At 34.6% G+C, this 21,979-nt stretch overlaps 1 protein-coding gene across 2 annotated transcripts in view; it reads left to right on the forward strand.

Annotated features, from left to right (window-relative positions):
* Positions 1-21,979, forward strand: part of SPRED1 (sprouty related EVH1 domain containing 1) — a 120,515-nt gene that overhangs the window by 46,260 nt on the left and 52,276 nt on the right. Inside the window, exon 2 of one of the 2 annotated variants that reach the window (XM_082385022.1) lies at positions 3,923-4,097. In XM_082385022.1, coding sequence (XP_082241148.1) covers positions 3,923-4,097 — 175 coding nt within the window. Of the gene's footprint in view, positions 1-92; positions 4,098-21,979 lie in introns of both variants that reach the window. The other variant, XM_082385021.1, reaches the window with a different exon arrangement.

Raw genomic sequence — 21,979 nt, forward strand, 5'->3', positions numbered from 1 at the left:
CGAAGACCCAACACAGCCAAAAAAAATAAAATAAAATAAAATAAATAAATAAAGTAGCTATAAAAAAAAAAAAAAGAAAAAAAAAAGCACAGGTGAAAAGTTTAACCTTGGCAAGAAGGAAGGTCTTTCAAAAAAAAAAAAACCCCACATTAAACAACTTGAAAATTTTTGTGTTAAGTATTCTAGTCTTAGAGCTTAAAGTTGAAAGCTGAGTTGTTAAATTCTAAACTAATGAAGGCTGTGGTATAGGGAATACAAATTTATTTACATAAGCTTCTAGAATACCTTAAAGTTTAAAGGATCAACTTGAATAGTTAAGGGAAACAGTTATATATTTGGTATGGTTGAAAACACGAGATTCAAAAAACAGTTTATATAAATTATTGGCCAGCTTTATAACCTGTTTTGTTGTATTAAGGTGAACAATGAATCAGGCAACCTTATTCTTCCAGTAAGAAAATCTTTATTTTATTCAATTTTCCTAAAAGGGCAACACATCTCTTCTAGGTGGTACTTTAATAAAACAGAAAAAAAGAAATTGGAGTGGTGAGGAGAATTACGTTAGGGATACTTTTGTTTAAAACATATTCCTGCACTGTTAAAAGTAACATTTTAAATTTTCTACAGTATTTTGAGTAAAGCCAAGATATAGTTAAAATGTAAGTTTTTAATTTATTTAAATTACTTTTTTAAAAATTACTTTTAATTTATAAATATTAATTATAAAATAATTTTTGGAGAAACTGAAAAATGAAGGGAAAATATTCTAATTGCAGCATCATAAAATAACTTTTAAAATTACTAGGGTTTTCGTGTATTTTTTAATACTCTTGTTTAAGCACAGTTTTATATTTTTAAAATACAAAATATGCCTAAGAAGCATTATACAAATTGTAAATGAGAATTAGTAATATTCAAAGATGATAAAATAAGAGTCCATATGCTCTGAAGAGGATAACTGCTGCTGCACTCTGAAGTTAAAATATACACTGAGCTTCTAAATGGGGTTATTTTACTCCTTGGGTCTCCCCAGTCTTGTAGAATCTAGTATAAAATTCTTAAATTTTCTAGTTTACTACATAATTAGGTGAGAAGGAAGAGTCAGGATCCTAGAGTAAAATAAACACTTAAATAATTATGGGGAACTTGAATTTTGGTTTTGACCGAAGTTCTACCTTATGACTTCGTAACTTCACTGAACTTCAAATGTGCTGAGCTTTACATGCATGAGTTCAATTCACACATATTTAATCTGAACCTAATATGTCTAAGTTACATGCCATGTTTCTGGTATATCCTTAGACTTAAATTCTTAATAAACCAAATAACCTTCATTTACTATTACCTCTATCCCTCCAAGATAGTTTCCACTGTAATAAGCTTCTCCAGCTTCTTGGGATGCATGTCATGTTTATTTATAGTAGAGATACTTGTTCCAGCTCCTCCCAGAAGGAGGATTCCAATTTGATATCTACCTCAGCCCAGTTTTTATGCACCCATAACTCCTCTGGTCAGTTCTCTGAACTGAAGATTGGTAAGAATTGGCCCCAGACAAGAATCAGAGTCTCTAAACAACTGAATAATAAAAAGCTTAGACAGAATAGTCGTCTGTAAATCTAAAGACTTTCAGAACTTCTATACAAAAAATTATTTTGACCCTAGTAATAGAGAATTTTGTTTGACCTTGTAAATTTTATTTTTTCCCAGCTCCTCCCTGGCTTTGAATTACCAGTATGACAACTACTTCAATTTTAAATTCTTTGTTGTAGTAATAATTAACTTATAATAACACTTATATAGTGTTTATTATGTGTCAGGCATTGTTTACGTTTATTAAAGGTAGGTATTGTAACTTTCTCAAGGACATGTAGGTAAGTTGCTGAGCTAGGATCCAACTTAATAAAGTTTGACTTTAGACTCCTTACTCAACCAGCAACACAGTGCAGCTTTAAAAGTATACAGCTCTCTGGCAGAAGACTTGTGTCGAGACTATATGAAGAACTTCTAAAAATCAATAATAAAAGACAGCACAATAAAAAATAAAAGACTGGGACTTCCCTGGCGGTATGGTGGTTAAGACTGTGCACTTCCACTGCAGGGAGCATGGGTTTGATCCCTGGTTGGGGAACTAAGATCCTGTGTGCCACGCGGTATGGCAGAGAAAAAAAAGACTTAAAAAGAAGGCATACAAATGTGACCAATCAGCATATGAAAAAAATGCACATCATGGAAAATGGATATAAAAATCACAATGGGTTACCACTTACATACTTACTACAATGAGTAAGGTTTAAAAAATTGAAAACAACAAGTGTTGGCACAGATGAGGAGTAACTGAAACTATCATACATTGTTGATGGGAATGTATAATGGTCCAATCACTTTGGAAAACAGTTTGTTAGTTTCTTATATAGTTAAACCTACTACCCTATGACTCATCAATTCCATTCCTAGGTAATTATTAAAGAGAAATGAAAACATATGTCTACAAAAGACTTATACAAGAATGTTTATAACAGCTTTATTCATAATAGCCAACAGCTAGGAACATTTCAAATGCCCATCAACATAAGAAAGAATAAATGAATTGTGATATATTTATTCAGTGAGAGGACTCTACTTAGTGGTAAAAAAGAATGAAGTACTAATACAACAGCATAATGAGTGAAAGAAGTGAGACAAAAAGGGTACAAGTCGTGATTCTATTTGATTCCATTTATGTGAAAGCCCGTAACAGGCAAAACTAATGTATATATTAGAAACTGGGGATAGCAGTGTTACCTAGGTTACCTATTTGATGGGAGGGAGGCTTCAGGGAATTTTCTGGAGTTCTATATCTTGATTATCATGTTGGTTGTACAGATGTGTAATTTGTCAGAATTTGTTGAATTTTATGTTTAATATCAGTATGCCTTATTATGTGTAGAGTAAAGTAGAAAAAAAGCAAGGGGCAGATCTCAGACAAGCACTCTGACAACAGAAATGACAACTGGCAACCTAACACTTAGAACGTGCAGAGACACTAAGTAGTAGCACATAATTGTTCCATTGAACCTCAGTTGATAGTAGTAATAACCAAGACATGTTTAAGTTATATTCAGTGTAATTTTCTAAGAAGTCACCAAGGTATACCACTTTTAGAAAGGATTTCATTAATAATTATTATATTAAAAGTTTTACAACTAAAATGCTGAGATGTCAGTTATCTAGAACATTAGTATATGAAACATTACTTAGATTTTATGTAAAAAATAGTTGTGGCTAATACTGGGAAATGATTCTAAATGGAACTAGAATATGGTCTCTCTTAAGAATAGTCTGCCAAAAAGAGGGCATGAAAGACCAATTTACTTGATAACTTACTAAAATAAAACATGTTTATATATATTTGTGATTTAGATTCCCAGGTGTTAGAAAAAATCAAAAATGTGTCTGAGCTAATAAGTATGTTTGTTTCAGCATTTTACTTATATTTCAAAAATGTTAGAAACATACAGCTGTCACAATTAAATGTGCTAAGATACAGCAGTAATTTGTCCTGGTTATATTGTAGGAGGTGGACATATATTAGATAACTCTGAGGGCCGACTGTAGTTTGACCATGTTTGTCTCTGGGATCCTTTGTTACATATTCCATGGCAATCACATGTGCTTGAACTACTCAAATGATGAATTGAAATAAGAGATCTGTAGTCTTTTATTGTGAGATTGGTCTTCAAGATAAGTTAACCTTTAAGTCAGCTACTCTGTGGTTTTTGACCTTTTTCAATTAGGTTACTGTCTGTGGACTGTCATGGAAGTAGTAAACACTTTAGTTACTGCATGTTAATTGATGTGGTCTTTGGTTTCTCAAACAAGACTGACACCTTGGCTGTTTTTTGTTTATGGAAAAGCTAATTTCTAATCTTTGCATCTATTTTAGTAATAGTTATGCACGAGTGCGAGCTGTGGTGATGACCCGGGATGACTCAAGTGGTGGATGGTTACCACTTGGAGGGAGTGGACTAAGCTGCGTCACTGTCTTCAAAGTCCCTCACCAGGAAGAGAATGGCTGTGCTGACTTTTTTATCCGTGGAGAGCGACTCAGGGACAAAATGGTAATGAATAATGCATCTATTGCTATAATTTAAAAATTCTATAGAATGAATTTTCTGCTTAAAATTATGATTAGTATACTGTTATTTATGAAAATTATTTTTGTCCAGGATCAATGATTGTTTCTGTAGCTCTTTTAAAGTTAAAGACAGCAAAATATGCCTGTTTCTTTGCAGCTGTGACTGACGTTAATGTGCATGTGTTAGAGGGGAGCTGCTTTTCTGTTAGGTTTAATGCAAGAACATTCATGAATAGTCCCCCTAGTTATTAACCCAGGTGCACCATCTTCCCCTTCTCCCCACTGTTCCCTAGACTGGAGGTTGGCACTATAGTCCACAGGCCACATCCATGCCTGTCATGTGTTTTTGTACAGCCCATGAGTTAAGAATGGTTTTTACATTTTTAAATGACTGGAAAAAATTGAAGAGTGATAATTTTATGAACATGAAAATTATATGAAATTCAAATTTCTATGTCCATAAGTAAAGTTTTATTGGAACATAGCGAAGCTGATCTGTTTACATTTTGTCTCTGGCTGCTTTCACACTGCAGTGGCAGAGTTGAGTAGTTGCAACAGAGACTGTAAATATCTGGCCCCTTACAGAAACATTTTGCTGGCCCCTACCCTAGACTCTTGTGTTCTCAGATTGTTTCTCTTCATCCCCTATCAATCTAGGCTCATCATATGACTACCTGGTGGCCATCCTAGGTTTTAACTCTACTATCTTCCACCCAGAAAGTGTTTTCTTACATTCATATATTTAAAATTTTGAATCTAACCTTTGATAATGTTAGACATCTACTCTCTCTTAATTAGTGTAGAAAGCTCTTTCTCTTTTATTTCATTCGTGAGCCAAAAAATAATCATATCTAAAAAGCTGAGTAATGTTAATGTCATTCCTGCATTAAGCAGAGAGCATACAACTTAGAAGCAAAAAGAGAATAAAGTGCCCAAAATTTCCAAGACTCTTGAAAATAACTGTTATTCCCTTTAACTATATATCTGTGGATTAATTTGTGAGCTCATTCAGCATCTATAATATTATTTCTATTGAAAATGTGTTTTAAGTGTTGAATAATTCTTTCATACAGGAACATTTTGAATAAACCTACTTTTAATTTTGGTTCTTGGTTCCTGGATATTTTTTACTATTGAATTATTTCAGTAATTTTAAAAGTTGCCTAACTTGTCTGTGTTCCAGTTTCTGTCTCAGTTAAGTGGAGAGTTTTCCTAAATCATCTTGAAAGCCTTCTAACTCTAATTTTTTGTGAGTTTAGGATTTACTACTGTGTATCTCAATTAACCAGAATGTGGTTTTAGGACTAAGAAACCCCATTTGAAGTCAGAAGTATATATGATAAATTTAACATGTCATCTCTAAAAGTTTAAATATTTAAATGTGGTTCTGGCCTTGGATAACATGGTGGCTAGCATATACTGATGCTTATTTAAAATATGGCTTGTAGACTTCTAAGAGAGAGCCTATGGTGACCTGTCCTGGAGTGTAGTGCTTTTTGTCTGAGCTGTTGATAATTGGGGAGTGTTGTTGGAGAAGTTGTAGATTTTAGAAACTGAGTACAATACTGACAATCTAAGGCATTTTTTAATAGTAAAGATGGAAAAAGAGAAGAAAGAAGTCAAAGGTGGAGAAAGGGAGAAAAAAAAGCTTGCTAGAAAAAGCATAAGAACAAGGAAAAGATGACCTAGATGTGAAAAAGAGGAAAAAAAAAAAATCAGGTGAAACAGAACACACAGTCGACCCTACGTATCCATGGGTTTCACATCTCTGGATTCAACCAACCACAGATGGAAAATATTTGGAAAAGAAATTACAGAAAGTTCCAAAAAGCAAAACCTGAATTCTCCTTGTGCTGCCAACTATTTACATATCATTTACTTTGTATTAGGTATTATAAATAATTTAGAGATGACTTAAAGTATATGGGAGGGAGGATGCGTGGGTTATATGCACATACTATGCCATTTTATACAAGGACTTGAGCATCTGCAGATTTTAGTGTCAGTGAGGGCTGGGGGGCGGGTCCTAGAACCAATCCCCTGTGGATACCAAGGGACTACTCTATTGGCTATATTGATGAGCATGGACAGTTTACTTGAGGAAAATTAAATAAGGAACCAAATCTGTATCACTAGGAGTGAGGCTGGTCAGAGATAAGCTCAGATTAATGTTTTAGGTGGTTGCTCAGAGTGTGGCTTTGACATAAGCTTAGAGAGAGTAAGCCTGGGATTTGGACATAATACAAACTTATTTCCTAATGTGGGACATAAAAAAGAGCCCTTAACTTAATCCTAAGGTGTAGAATCATAATAGACTAACAAGAAAATAGATTCTTTTGATAGAAGCACTGACCTAGGAATCAAAATGGTTGTTTCACTTAACCATTTCTCCTTGAGGAAGCTTGTTATTTGTGAAACAGGAATGATAAATATATCTCAGTGTAGACATAAAGGAAACATTACTTTCAATTGGAGGATTGTCTTAATTCTTGTAGGGAATAGTTATAATAAAGCATTTTAGGTCATGGGGAATTGTACGATCAAAGGCAGAGGCAATGCATGGCCATAAATTGAAAATAGCAGTCTTGTGAAGTCTCAAGACAAATGGGACAGTGACATTGAAATAAGCAGATTAATTGGCCCCTTCTGCTGCATAATACACTTCTAAGATACTTCTGAAGCAATTACAGAATTGAAGTATTATTCTTTTACATTATCACCGCATTTTGGGGTCATTAATGTCCATTTCTATAGATATTTTTATTGATTGGCTTTATTTTAATCCATTTTTCTGGGTTCTAGTAATATAAAAAAGGTGTACACTGTGACTGTTGAATCTATAAGTTTACAAAGTTAATGATAGTTTTCTTTAATATCCTTCTTGATGAGTAAACTGAATTTTAATATTGTTCCTATGTAATAGTTAATCATGTAAAAGATAGTGCTACAAACTGTGTTCTCTACCCATTTTGTCTGTGGGTCACATCTTAGAGTCCTCTACCTTGGATGAATTCTATAAATGAAGTAAGATAGCTATCCCTCATACCTCAGGAAAAAACTTGTGTCCTTTAAGAAAGAATAGATAATTAGTAATGAGGTACCTATAGCCACTTGTGTAGCTAATAAAGAAATACTAGATAATATTTTAAAGAGGGCTTATAATAGTCAAAATACTAGTAACAGTAGTGAAGATGAAAGGTGGCTTTTCTGAAGAGTGAATGAAGCATTTAGTAGAAGATTTTTCCAGTCTTAGATTTACAAGTACTTGTACTAAAAATGTCTTGTTACACTTCCCAGAGGGTTATATTTCACTCTTTTTTTCTTTTTTTTTGATAAGAAAGGGAGCACAGATCAAGAGCAGGCTGATGAGGATTTTTTCAAGAAGGTGGCATTTTGTATAATTTGCTCAGTATTCATTCATTCATTCATTCAGAGTGACCTGAAATTATTTCCTATGATGCTTACCTATAACTTGCTTGTTTTCGTGATACTTACAAAGGTAGAGTTTATTTCCCAAGTTGCTAATCTAAATTAGAGCTTCCCAAGCTGTGTGCCATGAATAGGTAAAAGTGGCTGGAGCCTCCAAGTCTCTTTGCCTCTTAACCACTAGGCCCCTTCTCTTTTCTGGTTGCCTTATAATTGTTATTTTTCTGAGTATGCCTGAGGAATAAGTTGGAAAGCACTGCTTTATATAATTGGCTTTCATACTTTATTGATAATTCAGGAGAAATTAAAAAAACACCAGGCTTTGGTGTTGTAGCCCAAGATATGAAAGTACTTTCTCCCAGATACTTAGGGATGTATGGAATGGTCTTTGACAAGGATAGCTTCTCAGAACCCCTTCTCTTGATATGTATGAGTTGTATCCTCCATTTCCTTCTAAATCTTTATAGCTTTGATTTCTCCCTTTAATTCTTTAATATAAATTAGTGTTGTCTTGGATCACATTTTTTTAAATGCTAACTAAAACTTAACTGTTAATTTGTATAGATAATCTTTACTGTAGAGCTTCAGATTCCCCATGATAGAAACTTTCTCTTTTGCATTCATTTTTCTACAGTGGCTCTTCTCTATTGGTGTGACATTGCTATTTTATAGGCAAACATTTTATCAGCTTACCATATGTATATGTTAAATTATTTGATCATTTTTAGTTGAATTGTATGTGATAGGAAAATCTGAAATACTGAACTATAATACACTTTTAAAGTCTTTATTAAGTACCTGAATAAACTTTCAATAATGATATTAAATTTTTGCTAAAATATTTACTGCTAAACAAAGTTTTTAATAACTGTGGGGATCTAAATTAGCCATTCCTAAGCTTTTATCGTAGGACAATAAAATACTATAAATTTACTAATTAATGTTATTGTGCTTTTTAAAGCATATTGTGTGCTAAGAGATGACAAAAATCAAGTGGGCTGCATAGAAAGATACAGTAAGACTTACAACCTCTGTCCTTAAGATGTTCTGTGGAAAATAGAAGAAGGCACTGTTCAATGTCAAAGCAAACTTACAGCTATCATTATAAACTTAGAAGTTTATAGTAAGTATAGTAATTGAAACGAAGAAAGGAAAAAGCAGGAGATATCAAGTTTAGGAAGTTGCCAAAGAGATTAAGGAATTGTTGTTTTGGATTAATAAGTAATTAGGTTGTGGATAAAAGTGGTTTATAAAAATTAAAATGCCTATGAGATAATAGTTCTATTGTTTAAAAAGGTACATTTCTAAAATGGAGTTTCTTTACAGTTATTAGAGCCTAAAGCAAAATTCGAGTATTTTTAAAGAAGAAAATAAAATGATTATAACATAGCAGTAGCTTTATTAAAAATGAGACTCATCCTCCTTTCCACCATGGGAAACCCCAAAAGACCAGGGAAATATCTTTCTGCCTTGGATTGAACTTCATAAAGTACAGAACCACAATTTTCTGCTTAGCCTTTCCCACTGTGCCTCTGTGATTTATTCCATTGTGAAACATCAGTCCTTCTACAGTACTCTTCCTCCACTAAAAAACCAATTCTATTAACTGGCATTCCCCTTAGGACTCAGCAGCTCTGTCTCTTGAAAGATACCGGTTCTCCTATTCACCATAATATCACAGAATTGGGAAATAAGTGGGAGTGGGAGTAGAGGTAGTGTCAGCATTTTTGTTGTTCCTTATTCCCCTCGCAGAATGTTACTATATAACCCACATAGAGACATTTTTTTACTGATACTCTGTACCATTCAGAACACCATCCTTTAGCTTTTATTTTCATCTACTGATCTTAGCAGTTCCTTCTAAATGCCAACTTTTCCACATCTGAGCCTCATCATCATTCTTGGCTACTTTTCTTTGCATGGTCTGACCTTCTGGTCTTCATTTCAGCAGGCTACTTTCCTGGATCTGGTTGTTACCAGAACTTTTCCATTTGAGGAATTTTACAATTTCCTGTCATTTCTACTTTATTTCCCATCCCTTGCTCTACAGTTTCATGCTTACTCTATTATCTGTGCCTCTCATTTCACTAGATTCCTTCTGGCTTCAGTATCTTTTATTATTTTCTTTTTAAATCCAATCTGAATTTTCCTTGTCAGTCATTTAAACCACTCTTTCATTGATATTTTAGTGGACAATATGTTGCTGAGTTGGTTTTTTGTTTTTGTTTTTTTTTTTTTTTTGGCTGCATTGGATCTTCGTTGCTGCACGCGGGCTTTCTCTAGTTGTGGTGAGTGGGGGCTACTCTTTGTTGTGGTGCACGGGCTTCTCATCGCGGTGGCTTCTCTTGCTGCGGAGCACCGGCTCTAGGCGCACAGGCTTCAGTAGTTGTGGCATGTGGGCTCAGTAGTTGTGGCGCATGGGCTTAGTTGCTCCGCGGCATGTGGGATCTTCCAGGACCAGGGATTGAACCCATGTCCCCTGCATTGGCAGGCGGATTCTTAACCGCTTCGCCACCAGGGAAGCCCCTGTTGCTGAGTTTTAATCTTACCTTACACTAAAGGAACTTTGTTGAATACACATTATTAAAAGGGACAATTCAGTATTTAAAGGTGAGTCTGTCATGCAACAGATATTTATTGAGCATCTACTATTTGCTAGATACTTGCTCTTCTAGGCACTGGGGATATGTAAATGAACAAAGACAGAAATCCCCGTTCCTAAGGGAACATACATTGTGGTGAGGGCCAGAGAAATACTACCATAAATAAATAAGTAAATGAATATTATGCTAGACATAATATTAGACAGTATTAAGTGCTGGGGGAAAAGGAGTGTAGGGGATTTTTTGTGGGGAGGTTAGTTAAAGTTTTACATAGAATAACCAAGGAAGGCCTTACTGAGAAGATCTAGGTAACATTTGAATAAAGATTTCTATTATGAACAAGGCCTTATATTTTAGTTTATATGTTCAGATTTTTAAATCTTGAGTATTCTTTTTTTTTAAACGTTTCTTTAATTAATTAATTTATTTATATTTTATTATTTTTGGCTGAGTTGGGTCTTCGTTTCTGTGCAAGGGCTTTCTCCAGTTGCGGCGAGCGGGGGCCACTCTTCATCGCGGTGCGCGGGCCTCTCACTGTCGCGGCCTCTCCCGTTGCGGAGCACAGGCTCCAGACGCGCAGGCTCAGTAGTTGTGGCTCACGGGCTTAGTTGCTCCGCGGCATGTGGGATCTTCCCAGACCAGGGCTCGAACCCGTGTCCCCTGCATTGGCAGGCAGATTCTTAACCACTGCGCCACCAGGGAAGCCCTTGAGTATTCTTAAAGTAGGATAAATCTATATTCTTACTTAAATTCTTATGCTACACTGTATAAGATCTTGGGCTTTTCATGGATTTGGTGAATGATATCAAAGTATGCATCAATAATAGTCATAGGGCTTCCGTGGTAGCACAGTGGTTAAGAATCCGATTGCCTGCCACTGCAGCGGACATGGGTTTGAGCCCTGGTCTGGGAAGATCCCACATGCCGTGGAGCAACTAAGCCCATGTGCCACAACTACTGAACTTCCGCTCTGGAGCCCGTGAGCCACAACTGCTGAAGCCCGTGTGCCGCAGCTACTGAAGCCTGCGCACTTAGAGCCCGTGCTCCACAACAAGAGAAGCCACTGCAATGAGAATCCTGCGCACCAAAACAAAGACTAGGCCCGCTCACCACAACTAGAGAAAGCCCGCTCACAGCAACGAAGACCCAATGCAGTCATAAATAAATACGTAGATAGATAGATAGACAGATAGATAGAAAAAAATAGTCATAAACCTAGGTATTAGTGATTCCTCCATTTAATTGAATCAGGTCTTATTTATTCTTGATTCTGTTTTATCCTTTTCATCTCGACCCCTCTTCAGTCTTGTCTGTATTATTGCAGATAAGGTTTCTAATATTTTTTCAAGGCCCAGTTTCACCTCTCTCTAACTTTTATATTGCTTACAATACTGAACTTTATAAAGCTTGAGTCTCATATTCCTTTAGTAGTTCCCCCAAAATTCCTAGATACAATTTCATCTCCTTAATTTCACCACAATAAACTCGTATAATCTGACCCTTACTTCCTTGAATCTATCTGCCTGTTTCCCAAAGACAACACTTTCATGATGTTTCCTTACTGAGTTGCTCATGGTTCACTAAAAGCATGCGTTGAACTTAGGGAAATGCTATCCCCTCTTTTACATTAACTAAATAACTATAAAGATAGTATACTACAAGTTGTATGTGGAATAGAGAATGTGTACATACAGCTTGCTAGTCCTGAGGAAATAATAATGGCAGGAACAATTTCCCTTTTATTGTCACAGGTAACTCACAGATGGACAGATAGGAAAATTGAGTTAGAGGAAGCACCTTGGGCAAACCAGTTTTGCTGTGAAGGACTATAATTGAAAGAAATGCTAATAATAATAACATTCATCTAGTTTAGAATAACCTGTTCATTTTAGGGTCAATCCATTGAAAAGATAATAAATTATACTATTAATTACTTTTCTGTACAACCATGAATTTTGTGACTTTCTCCCAGCAGTTTTAAAATAGTTCATTCTTTAATACTACTAATATTCCTTGAAGGGGAAAAAACCTGCCTGCTGCATTTCTATTCTCTTTCTTTTGGAGCAAAAAATAGCTCTGTGTGTGTGGGGGGGATGTTAGCGGTTTCCTGTGTTTGTGTGTGTGTGAGCGGTTTCCTGAAAATTAAGATTTAGAATGTAACCCATATTACCTTCCTGGTTGCTATTATTTCCTCTTTTTAGAAAATGTCAGCTTAATACTTATTATTCAGTTGTTTTGAACTAACTTCATTTTATTCTTTAGTTATTGATTTATACTGGTTGATCTAGTCTATCAGGTTCATCATGATTATCTTGGCTTCATCTTTCCCTTTTATACCTGATTGTGATATATTTCACAACCTTTCTATTACATTCCCATTGCCATTAAACTATTATAATGGATAATAGCCTCCCTAATAGCTAAAGCCCAAAATCTTTGATCTCAAATTATTGACCTTACTTAATAGTTTTCTAAATATTTCCTTACTAAATTATAATCTGAATGTAGCATGCTTTTAGTTGATTGGTTGATTGATATTATTCTTTTAATTAATCAACAGCTGTTTGAGACCCTCCTGTGTACTAGGCTTCTTTTTTTTTAAGTTTAAGGTGTACACTATGATGGTATGATTTAGACTTCTTGTATCAGTCTGCTCAGGCTGCCATAACAAAACACAACAGACTGGCTGATTTAAACAGCAGAAATTTATTTTCTTACAGTTCTGGAGACTTGGAAGTCCTAGATCTGGATGCTGACTTTTCTCTGGGATAGATGACCAAGAGTACAGTTGCTGGGTTGTATGGTAGTTTTATAATGAGTTTCATAAGAAAGTGCCAGACTTTCTTCCTGAGTGGCTGTACCATGTTAAATTTCCACCAGCAGTGTGTGAGCAATCCAGTTTCTAGGCATTCCCGCCTACATTTTGTGTAGTCAGTGTCTTTTATTTTAGTCGTGTTGGTAGGTGTGTAGTGGTAGCTCATTGTAGTTTTAATTTCCATTTCCCTAATGGCTACGGTTGAATATCTTTTTATGTGCTTATTTGTATCTTCTTTGGTGAAATATCTGTTTGTGTCCTTTTCCTGCTTTCTCATTAGATTGTTAGTTTTTTTGCTGTTGAGTTTTGAAGGTTGTTTTTTTTTTTTTTTATTCTAGATACTAGTCCTTTTCAGGATATATGGTTTCTAAATATTTTCTCCCAGTCTACAGATTGTCTTTTTAACCTTCACGGGATATTTTGCAGAGCAGAGTTTTAACTTGATGAAGTTCAGTTTATCAGTTTTTCCTTTCATGGATCAGGTTTTAGGTGTCAAGTTCGTGAACGCTTTCCCTAATCCTGCGTCCTGAAGATTTATCCTATTTTAAGTTTTATAGTTTTACATTTTATATTTAAGTCTGTGGTCCATTTTAAATAATTTTTATATAAGGTGTGATACTTAGGTCAAGGTTCAGTTCTTTTGCCTACAAATGTCCAGTTTTTTCCAGAACCACTTGTTGAAAAGTTGTCGTTTCATTAAATTACTTTTGTACTCTTAAAAAATCAGTTAAGCATTTTTATGTAGCTTCTCCATTTTGTTCCATTGCTCTGTCTATCCCACCATAGGTATCACATACTGTTTTACTGTAGCTGTATTGTAAGCCCTAATAGTGGGTAAAGTGATTTCTCCCATTTTATTCTTCTTTTTCAATATTATTTCAGCTATTCTAGGGTTTGTGCCTTTCCATATAAATTTTAGAATGATCTTGTCTATGTCTACAAAAATCTTTACTGGATTTTGACAAGAATTGTATTAAACCTGTTGGTCAATTTGGGGAGAACTGACATATTTACTGTGTTGAATCTTCCAGTCCGTGAATGTGGTATGTCTCCAGTTTAGGTCTTTGAATTCTTTCATTAGCATTTTATAATTTTCAATGTATAGATCCTAAAGATATGTTTTGTTAAGTGTATACCTACGTGTTTAATTTTTCTTGGAGCAATTGTAGATAGTATTGTGTTTATAATTTTGGTTAGTGCATGCTCATTGTATGTGTATAGAAATTCAATTAATTTTCGTGTGTTCATCTTGCATCCTGTTACCTTGCTGAACTGTGAGGTTTTGTGGTAGATTCCCTGGGATTTTTTAATGTAGACAATCATGTCATCTACAAATATGAACAGTTTTATTTCTTCCTTTTCAATCTGTATACCTTTTATTTCTTTTTTTTTCCTTATTGCAGTGGCTAGAACTTTAAGTTCTGTGTTGAATAAGAATGGTCATAGTGGACATTCTTACCTCATTCAGATTTTAACGGAAACATATTCAGTCTTTCACCCTTGAGTATGATGTTAGCTATAGAGTTTTTTATAGATGATTTTTTTTTTTGTTTTTTGGCTGCGTTGGGTCTTCGTTGTTGTGCACAGGCTTTCTCTAGTTGCGGCGAGCGGGGGCTACTCTTCATTGCAGTGCGCAGGCTTCTCATTGTGGTGGCTTCTCTTATTGCAGAGCATGGGCTCTAGGTGCGCGGGCTTCAGTAGTTGTGGCTCGTGGGCTCTAGAGCGCTGGCTCGGTAGTCGTGGCACACGGGCTTAGTTGCTTCGCGGCATGTGGGATCTTTTCGTACCAGGGATCGAACCCATGTCCCCTGCATTGGCAGGTGGATTCTTAACCACTGTGCCACAAGGGAAGTCCCTATAGATGAGTTTTATTGAGTTGCTGATAATTTTTATTATGAATAGGTGTTGGAATTTGTCAAAGATTTTTTCTGTGTCAATTGATATGATCACATCTTTAGCTTGTTGATATCATAGATTACACTGATTGATTTTTTTTAATGTTGACCCAGCCTTGTATTCCTGGAATAAGTCCCACTTGGTCATGGTGTGTAATCTTTTTGTATATTGTTGGGTTTGATATGCTACTATTTTTGGAGAAATTTTGTGTTTAAGTTCATGAGAGATACTGGTCTGTAGTTTTCTCTTTTTTTGGTACTGTCTTTGTATGGTGTTGGTATCAAGATATTGGTGGCCTCATAAAATGAATTGGGTAGTATTCCCTCCTCTTCTGTTTTCTGAGTTTGTGTAAAATTGATGTTAGTTCCTCTGAAAATATTTGGTAGAATTCTCCAGTGAAACCATCTCAGTATAGAGATCTCTCTCTCTCTCTCTCTTTTTTTTTTTTCTTTTTTGGCCACGCCCTGCAGCTTGTGGAGTCTTAGTTCCCTGACCAGGGATCAAACCCCGGCCCTTGGCAGTGAAAGTGTGGAGTCTTAACCGCTGGACTGCCAGGGAATTCCCAAGTGATCTCTTTTTGAGAGCTTTTAAATTACAAAATCAGCGTCTTTAATGGTTATAGAACTATTTAGGTTTATCTATTTTATCTTGGTTGAGTTTTGATTATAATGTGATTTTCAAAGAATTGGTCCGTTTCTTCTAAGCTGTCTAATTTGAGTGTAAAGTTGTTTTTAGTATCTCAAGTACTGTTTTAAAGGCTACAAGGATCTTTAGCAATATCCCGTCTCATTCCTAAAATTGGTGATTTGTGTATTCATTTTTAATTTGTCAATCTTACTAGAGATTTATCAATTTTATTGCTTTTTTTTAGACCAGCTTTTTGTTTCATTGAGTTTCCCCCCATCTATTTTCAATTTCTATTTCTATTGATTTCTATTATTTGATATTTTCTTCCTTCATCTTGCTTTGGGTTTATTTTGCTCTCCTTTTTCTAGTTTCTTGAGGTAGGAACTTCAATTATTGATTTGAGACCCTTCCTTGTTCCAACATCCGTAACCTTTTGAAAGACTTCAATTCACTGTAATATGAAGGTTTGAATTTATAAAGTTTAACCTTATTTACTAAATTATTCAAATCTTATGTATCCTTTTTGTGTGTGTGTTTGCTTCAATTTAAAGGCTGAAGACCTACAACTATCATTATGTTTTTGGATATTCTTGTGTTTCTAAATGGTTTTTTTGTTACATAGATATTGCTGTGTAAGTCAGTTAATAAAGGTTCATGGCTGTTAAATTCTTAGATCACTGAGATTGATTCCATCAGAATTGTATGGGCCCCTCTCCAAATTATGCAGACCCAGTTGAGGGTGAAGAGAATTGTTTAAGCTTATTTAGTTTTATTGTAGCAATTCAGAGTTCTGACAGCCTGTGGGGACTTGGGAAAGAGCCAAGTAAAGAAGCAGGGGCGTATTGCCTGTGCCTAAGAATTTGCCACCAGGAGTTAGAGCAGTATTCAAATTGTGACAGTTCCCTCCTCTGTTTTGTATCTCATCTCCTGTTCCCTCATCTTGTCGCCTTTCACTATCATTTTCTACTGATCCAGTTTCTTTAATGGTTACAGGTTTCTAATGGTTTTATATTTTCAGTCAGTTTTGGTAAGTTATAATTTTTCTAGGAAATTGCTATTTCACTTAGATTTTCAAATTTGAGGTCATAAAACCTTACATTGTATTGTATTCTTCGTTTTTTAATATTTATTTTATTATTTATTTATTTTGTCTGCGCCGGGTCTTAGTTGCGGCACGCGGGACCTTCCTTGTGGCATGTGGACTCTTACTTGCAGCATGCAGACTTCTTGGTTGCGGAATGTGAACTCTTAGTTGCAGCATGCATGTGGGATCTAGTTCCCCGACCAGGGATCGAACCCAGGCCCCCTGCATTGGGAGCACAGGGTCTTACCCACTGGACCACCAGGGAAGTCCCACACTGCACTCGTTATTACTTTTCTAAATCTTTGCTCTGCCTTCAGCTTTGATTATGTAGTCACAGTATAATTATCCTATTTAGGAAATTTAACATGAATGTAGTACTTCAGTCTTTAGTCCATATTCCAGTTTCACCAACTGTTCTAATAATGTTCTTACAACATTTTTGTTCTCTCAGTACAAGATCATGTAGCGTTTAGCTGTCATGTGTCCTTATGCTCCTTTAATCTGGAGCAGTTCCTCAGTCTTTCTTTCATGACATAGACACATTTTTAAAATAGTGGCTCCCTCCCTTCCTTTTGTGGTAGCTGAACTGTTATTATTTGAGAAGGAACACTACCACTGTTCCTTCTGTTACTTTTAAAATTTTTTCTAAAATCTTATTCATCTCAGAATCCAGCTTTGAACACAAATTTTTATTACTAGATAATTAGTAAAAATGTGTTATTTGATAACAATATAGTTTCGTATTTCATAGAATGCACTGGTGTCCTTTATAAAGGATACTAGTTTTTATGTCATCCAGAAAACTAAAGTTCATAATACAAGGCAACTATTTGAAATACCAATTACTGATTTTGGTTATCAAGTAATTTAACTTGAATATAGAGATTTTATTTCAAAAATGAAATGCTTTTTCCATGATTCAAAGGTATTTCAGAAAGTTACAAAAATAATTTGTCTAGTTACCAACTATTACTACATCTTAGATAATACTTTTTGTAAACATGTAATTATCTACTTGTAAGGTAGCATCTATAATAAAGTTACATAGTAGTTTGAAAGTACATTTTTAACTTTGCTCTCCCAAATTATTAGTTGTTATTAGTGAAACAGAAATGTACTTATACCCATTTTTGGCTTGGTCTATTTTAAATTCTTCTGGCAAACAGTCCAGTAATTTGCTCTATATTTCCTAAAATAACTTGGAATATATCTTCAGAAGTTTTGGTTATTTAGTGACTGTGGTGTCCCCTCCCCCACTTTTTTTCTCTGTAATATATCCTAGAACTTCTTTCAGAAGAAGGAAAAGCGTTGGAGATTATGTTTTCACTGTCTTTAGAATCAATTAACTTAAACTTCACGGAATCTATTCACAAGCTCTTTGAGGTCCTGAGTACCTTTATTTATCATTCAAACTCCTCCCCCTCCCTTACTCAAAAAAGTAAATACTGACCTCTCAGGCTTTCATAGCAACTGTACTATTATGGGCTAGTGGCATCACCTTGTGACCAAAATCACCATTGCTACTAGTATGTATTGAAGATCTACTCTGTTGTCAGACACTATTTGAGTTCTCTGTATGTATTGAAGATCTACTCTGTTGTCAGACACTATTTGAGTTCTCTGTATGTATTGCCTTATTTAATTCTCAAGTCAGATGGGTAATGAGTGGTGGAGAGTGGATGGGACCCAGCTATTCTAAGCTGTAGAACCCACAAGCTTAATTAACTTCTATACCAAAATTCCTCTTACGCTTTAATAACATTTTTCTTCTTGGGAAGTGTATGTGTACTGTTCCTGTTCCTTCTGTTATTCATATCTTAATTATTTTATTTTGGAAATTTTTTACTCATGTGAAGAATATCCATTCTCATTAACCATCTTTCTTCTTTTCCTTTCTCTTTTAACTCTTAGCTTGGTACTATAAGGAAACCACTTCTCTTCCCTGACTCCCTTCATCTATATCAGATTTTAATATATTTATGCTAATAGTAGTTTTGCTTTCCTTAAATTCAGAGTTCACCTGTGCATCTGTTTGTTTGTTCTTTCATAATATCTATTTAACCTTTATAGAAGAAAGACAAAGAATATTCGTTCTTTTTGTTACCACTATCTCAAAAGACTTCAAGATCTTATTAAAATATTCATGGTTCCAAAAGTATTTATCTAGCTAGAAAAGACTTGTATGTCTTAAGCAACTTAGACCTATTTAGAGTCTATCATATTAAAATGCAAAGCTGTTCTACCAAATACCCCTTAATATCCTCCCTTCGGTATAGTCCCCTTCCTAAAGGTGGTTCCAGTCAGTCTGTTTGCAGTGACTATATTCTACTCAAACCTAGTCAGGTATATTGGTATGTAAAAGTCTGAAGTTTTTTCTTTTAGAGGTGGTCAGTATAAAAACATTTAAGTGCTTTTGAATTTGTTGTTGCTTTTTCTAGTTAAATTTTTTTCCATTATACTTTTTTATAGTTTATAATAAATAGTGATTCTTTTCTAATCCCAGTATACTTGTAGATGATCCAAAAGTTCAAAATATTCTAGTACTGATTCTAAAACATGACTCTTTAATTTCTTCTTCGTTAACTAGCCACGGGCTTAGTGGATCCATTAGGCGTTATTGATGTCAAGTTACTTTGGCAGCATATTCTTTTGTAGTTATTCTTGTTGAGTCACTCTTACACTTAATAGTCACTTTACAGTTGTTATTTACACTCAATATCTTTTCTGCTTATTAGTTTAATATATCACCTGTCTTCTTTAGGGTAGAAATAAGGGCAGGGCCACTAATCTACTTTCAAATTTATCTTTCTCTAATTTATACATGTCCTTCATGGTTACTATGGAGGTCTGATGAAATTCACATCACTCCTTAACCCCAGAAAGAAGTATAGTCAACTAATAATTAGAATTAGCTAGAGATGTGTTTCAAGTTTGACAACTGTTTACAGACTATTTTTACGGTTATACTTTTAATGGCTTCTGGCAGTTGCTTTTAGGGTAGTCTTAACAGAACTTAAAATTATTCATTTCATTTTGTACTAGATCTTTTCTTGTAAAAAAGTTCTAAGAGTGAGTGCAGGTCATGTATTCTGGGAGAGATGTAACCACTTCAGGCCTGTAGAACACCTGTTACTTTACTTTATTGGTAATTAATAGATATAACTCCCTATTGGCCAGAAGTAATTTATCAGGGTACCTCATTTTTACAACAGCATAAATAATTCACCTGGCAGTGCTGGATTGGTTGATTGTAATCTCTTGGCAAAAATGTAATTGCCATTTTCTACAGTTTGTTTGCTAGTTATTCCAATCACAAATATGGTAAACTTTGAATCTGCTTCCTGTATGCCTATTACTGTTAATATTACTGTGATCTTAAGATATAGAATTAATACAGTGAAAATTGCAGTGAACTAAAGTCAGAGCACATTGTTCTGATATAGTTGAGAAGAGGCAGTGGAAGTGGGAGGCAGCATAATTCACTGACTTTTAAGAATCCTTCTAGGTCGTAAAATTATTTTTGTTTTTTCTGGAATGCGGATTTAGTTTTGATCACATGGTAGGTAGAAGCCTTTTGAGACATTCTCTTAACTACTTTTTTTTTAACACCTTTTTACCCTCATTGATCTTTTTTAAAAATTTGAGATGGACAGTTGTTATCCCTATTACTTAATAAAGGTGTGGTTTATATTGTCCTTAGTGTGATGAGAATGCATTCATTTTTTAAATGCTACTTAAAGTCAGAAGCAAAACAACTTTTTAATATATTGTGTGACTTAGATGAGAAATTGTTATGCCTTAGATATGGAGGCTTTGATAATTATGTAAATGCTGAGTGATGCAGAATGTTCTAGGAAGCATAGTTTTTAAATTATCTACAAAGATGGTGAGTGGTTATGTCAGTAGATTACCTGCATTTTTCTTTCTCATTACCTATTCCTAAATTCAGAATAGCTACTGCCATAGTAGCCTTTTCCTAAATGGTAGTTATTTTTATGGTACGCTAAATACATACTATGAACAGTAAGATATATTTTATTTCCTAATATTACTTTGTAGATAAAAGTTAATGACATAAATTGACATCTACTTCATAATTAGGTGGCATTTTGTTTTTGTACCAACATGATGTGTATGATGTGCAACCTCAGTATTTATATGACTTCTAGGTGGAACACATTCTTGCATAGATACTTGTATGAGTCAAAGAACTAGTTTATTATCCTTACCATTTCCTCACTGTATTTTAAAGCTCATTTTAAAAATTTATTTTTTTATGTGTTTTGGGAGCCTCTGTAAAAAAATAGATAGCCATTTGTAAATAAGTGGTATAGATGAGTATAGATCACGTTGAAATTTTATTTATCTAACAGATAATAGTTGGAAAACAACTTTGGGAAGTTTCAGAGAGGAGCTAATTTAGCAATATTTTCATGTATTAAAGATTAATTTAGTGACATTTTCATGTAATGACTGTAGGACCAAACTCCGTTTTTTATGTCCTTCTCTTTTTTAATAATTGCAATTTAACAGTTTTCTAAAATACATATCTCTTTCCCACTGTTTATGAATACAGTAAATATGTTGCAGTAATCCATAATGCCAATTTTAACTTCTTGAATTCCAAAACCTAATTTAATTATGAATTTTATTATTATTATTGCAAAATGGTTGTTGTAACAGATAGTTAAATCTTTGTCAAATGCCAAGTGCTAACACACTTTGCCTGTAAGCAAGCAGGACATTATTTTGTTACCTTCTTTGTTACTTATTGCAGAATAACAAGACTTACTATCAAAGATATTCAGTGACAGGCTGGTAAAATTTAACAATCAGCTTTTGGTGGGGGAGGGCGGGGGGATTGGAGAGAGGAAACGCTTTATAGCTTAACATACTTCCACCATGGCTGTTTTCAGTCAATATAACGTCACTGCATGTGGAGTTGGGAAGAAGTGATTAGTAGTGCACCATTATTTTTTCTTTTGTTACCTGTGCCTTTGGTGTCATATCCAAGAAAACATTGCCAAGTCCAGTGTCATGAAGTTTTTGTCCTATGTTTTCTTCTAGGAGTTTTATCGTTTTAGGTCTTCTTAGGGTCCTTGATACATTTTGAGTTAATTATTGCATGTGGTGTTAGGTAAGGGTCCAACTTCATTCTTTTGCCTGTACACATCCAGTTTCGCAGTACCATTTGTTGAAAAGACTTTCCTTTCTTCCACTGAATGGTCTTGACACTGTTGTCAAATATGTTGAGGTAGTTTCCTTCTAGTTCTTGTTTGTTAGGTATTTTTATCATGAAAAGATGTTGAATTTTGTTAAATGCTTTTTCTGCATCAATTGAGATGATCATGTGGATTTTTTTTCCCCTTTTTTCTGTTCAAGTAGGATATTACATTGATCAATTTTCATGTGTT

The sequence above is a fragment of the Balaenoptera borealis genome (assembly GCF_965194805.1).
Source record: "Balaenoptera borealis genome assembly, chromosome: 3".
Lineage (NCBI taxonomy): Eukaryota > Metazoa > Chordata > Mammalia > Artiodactyla > Balaenopteridae > Balaenoptera > Balaenoptera borealis.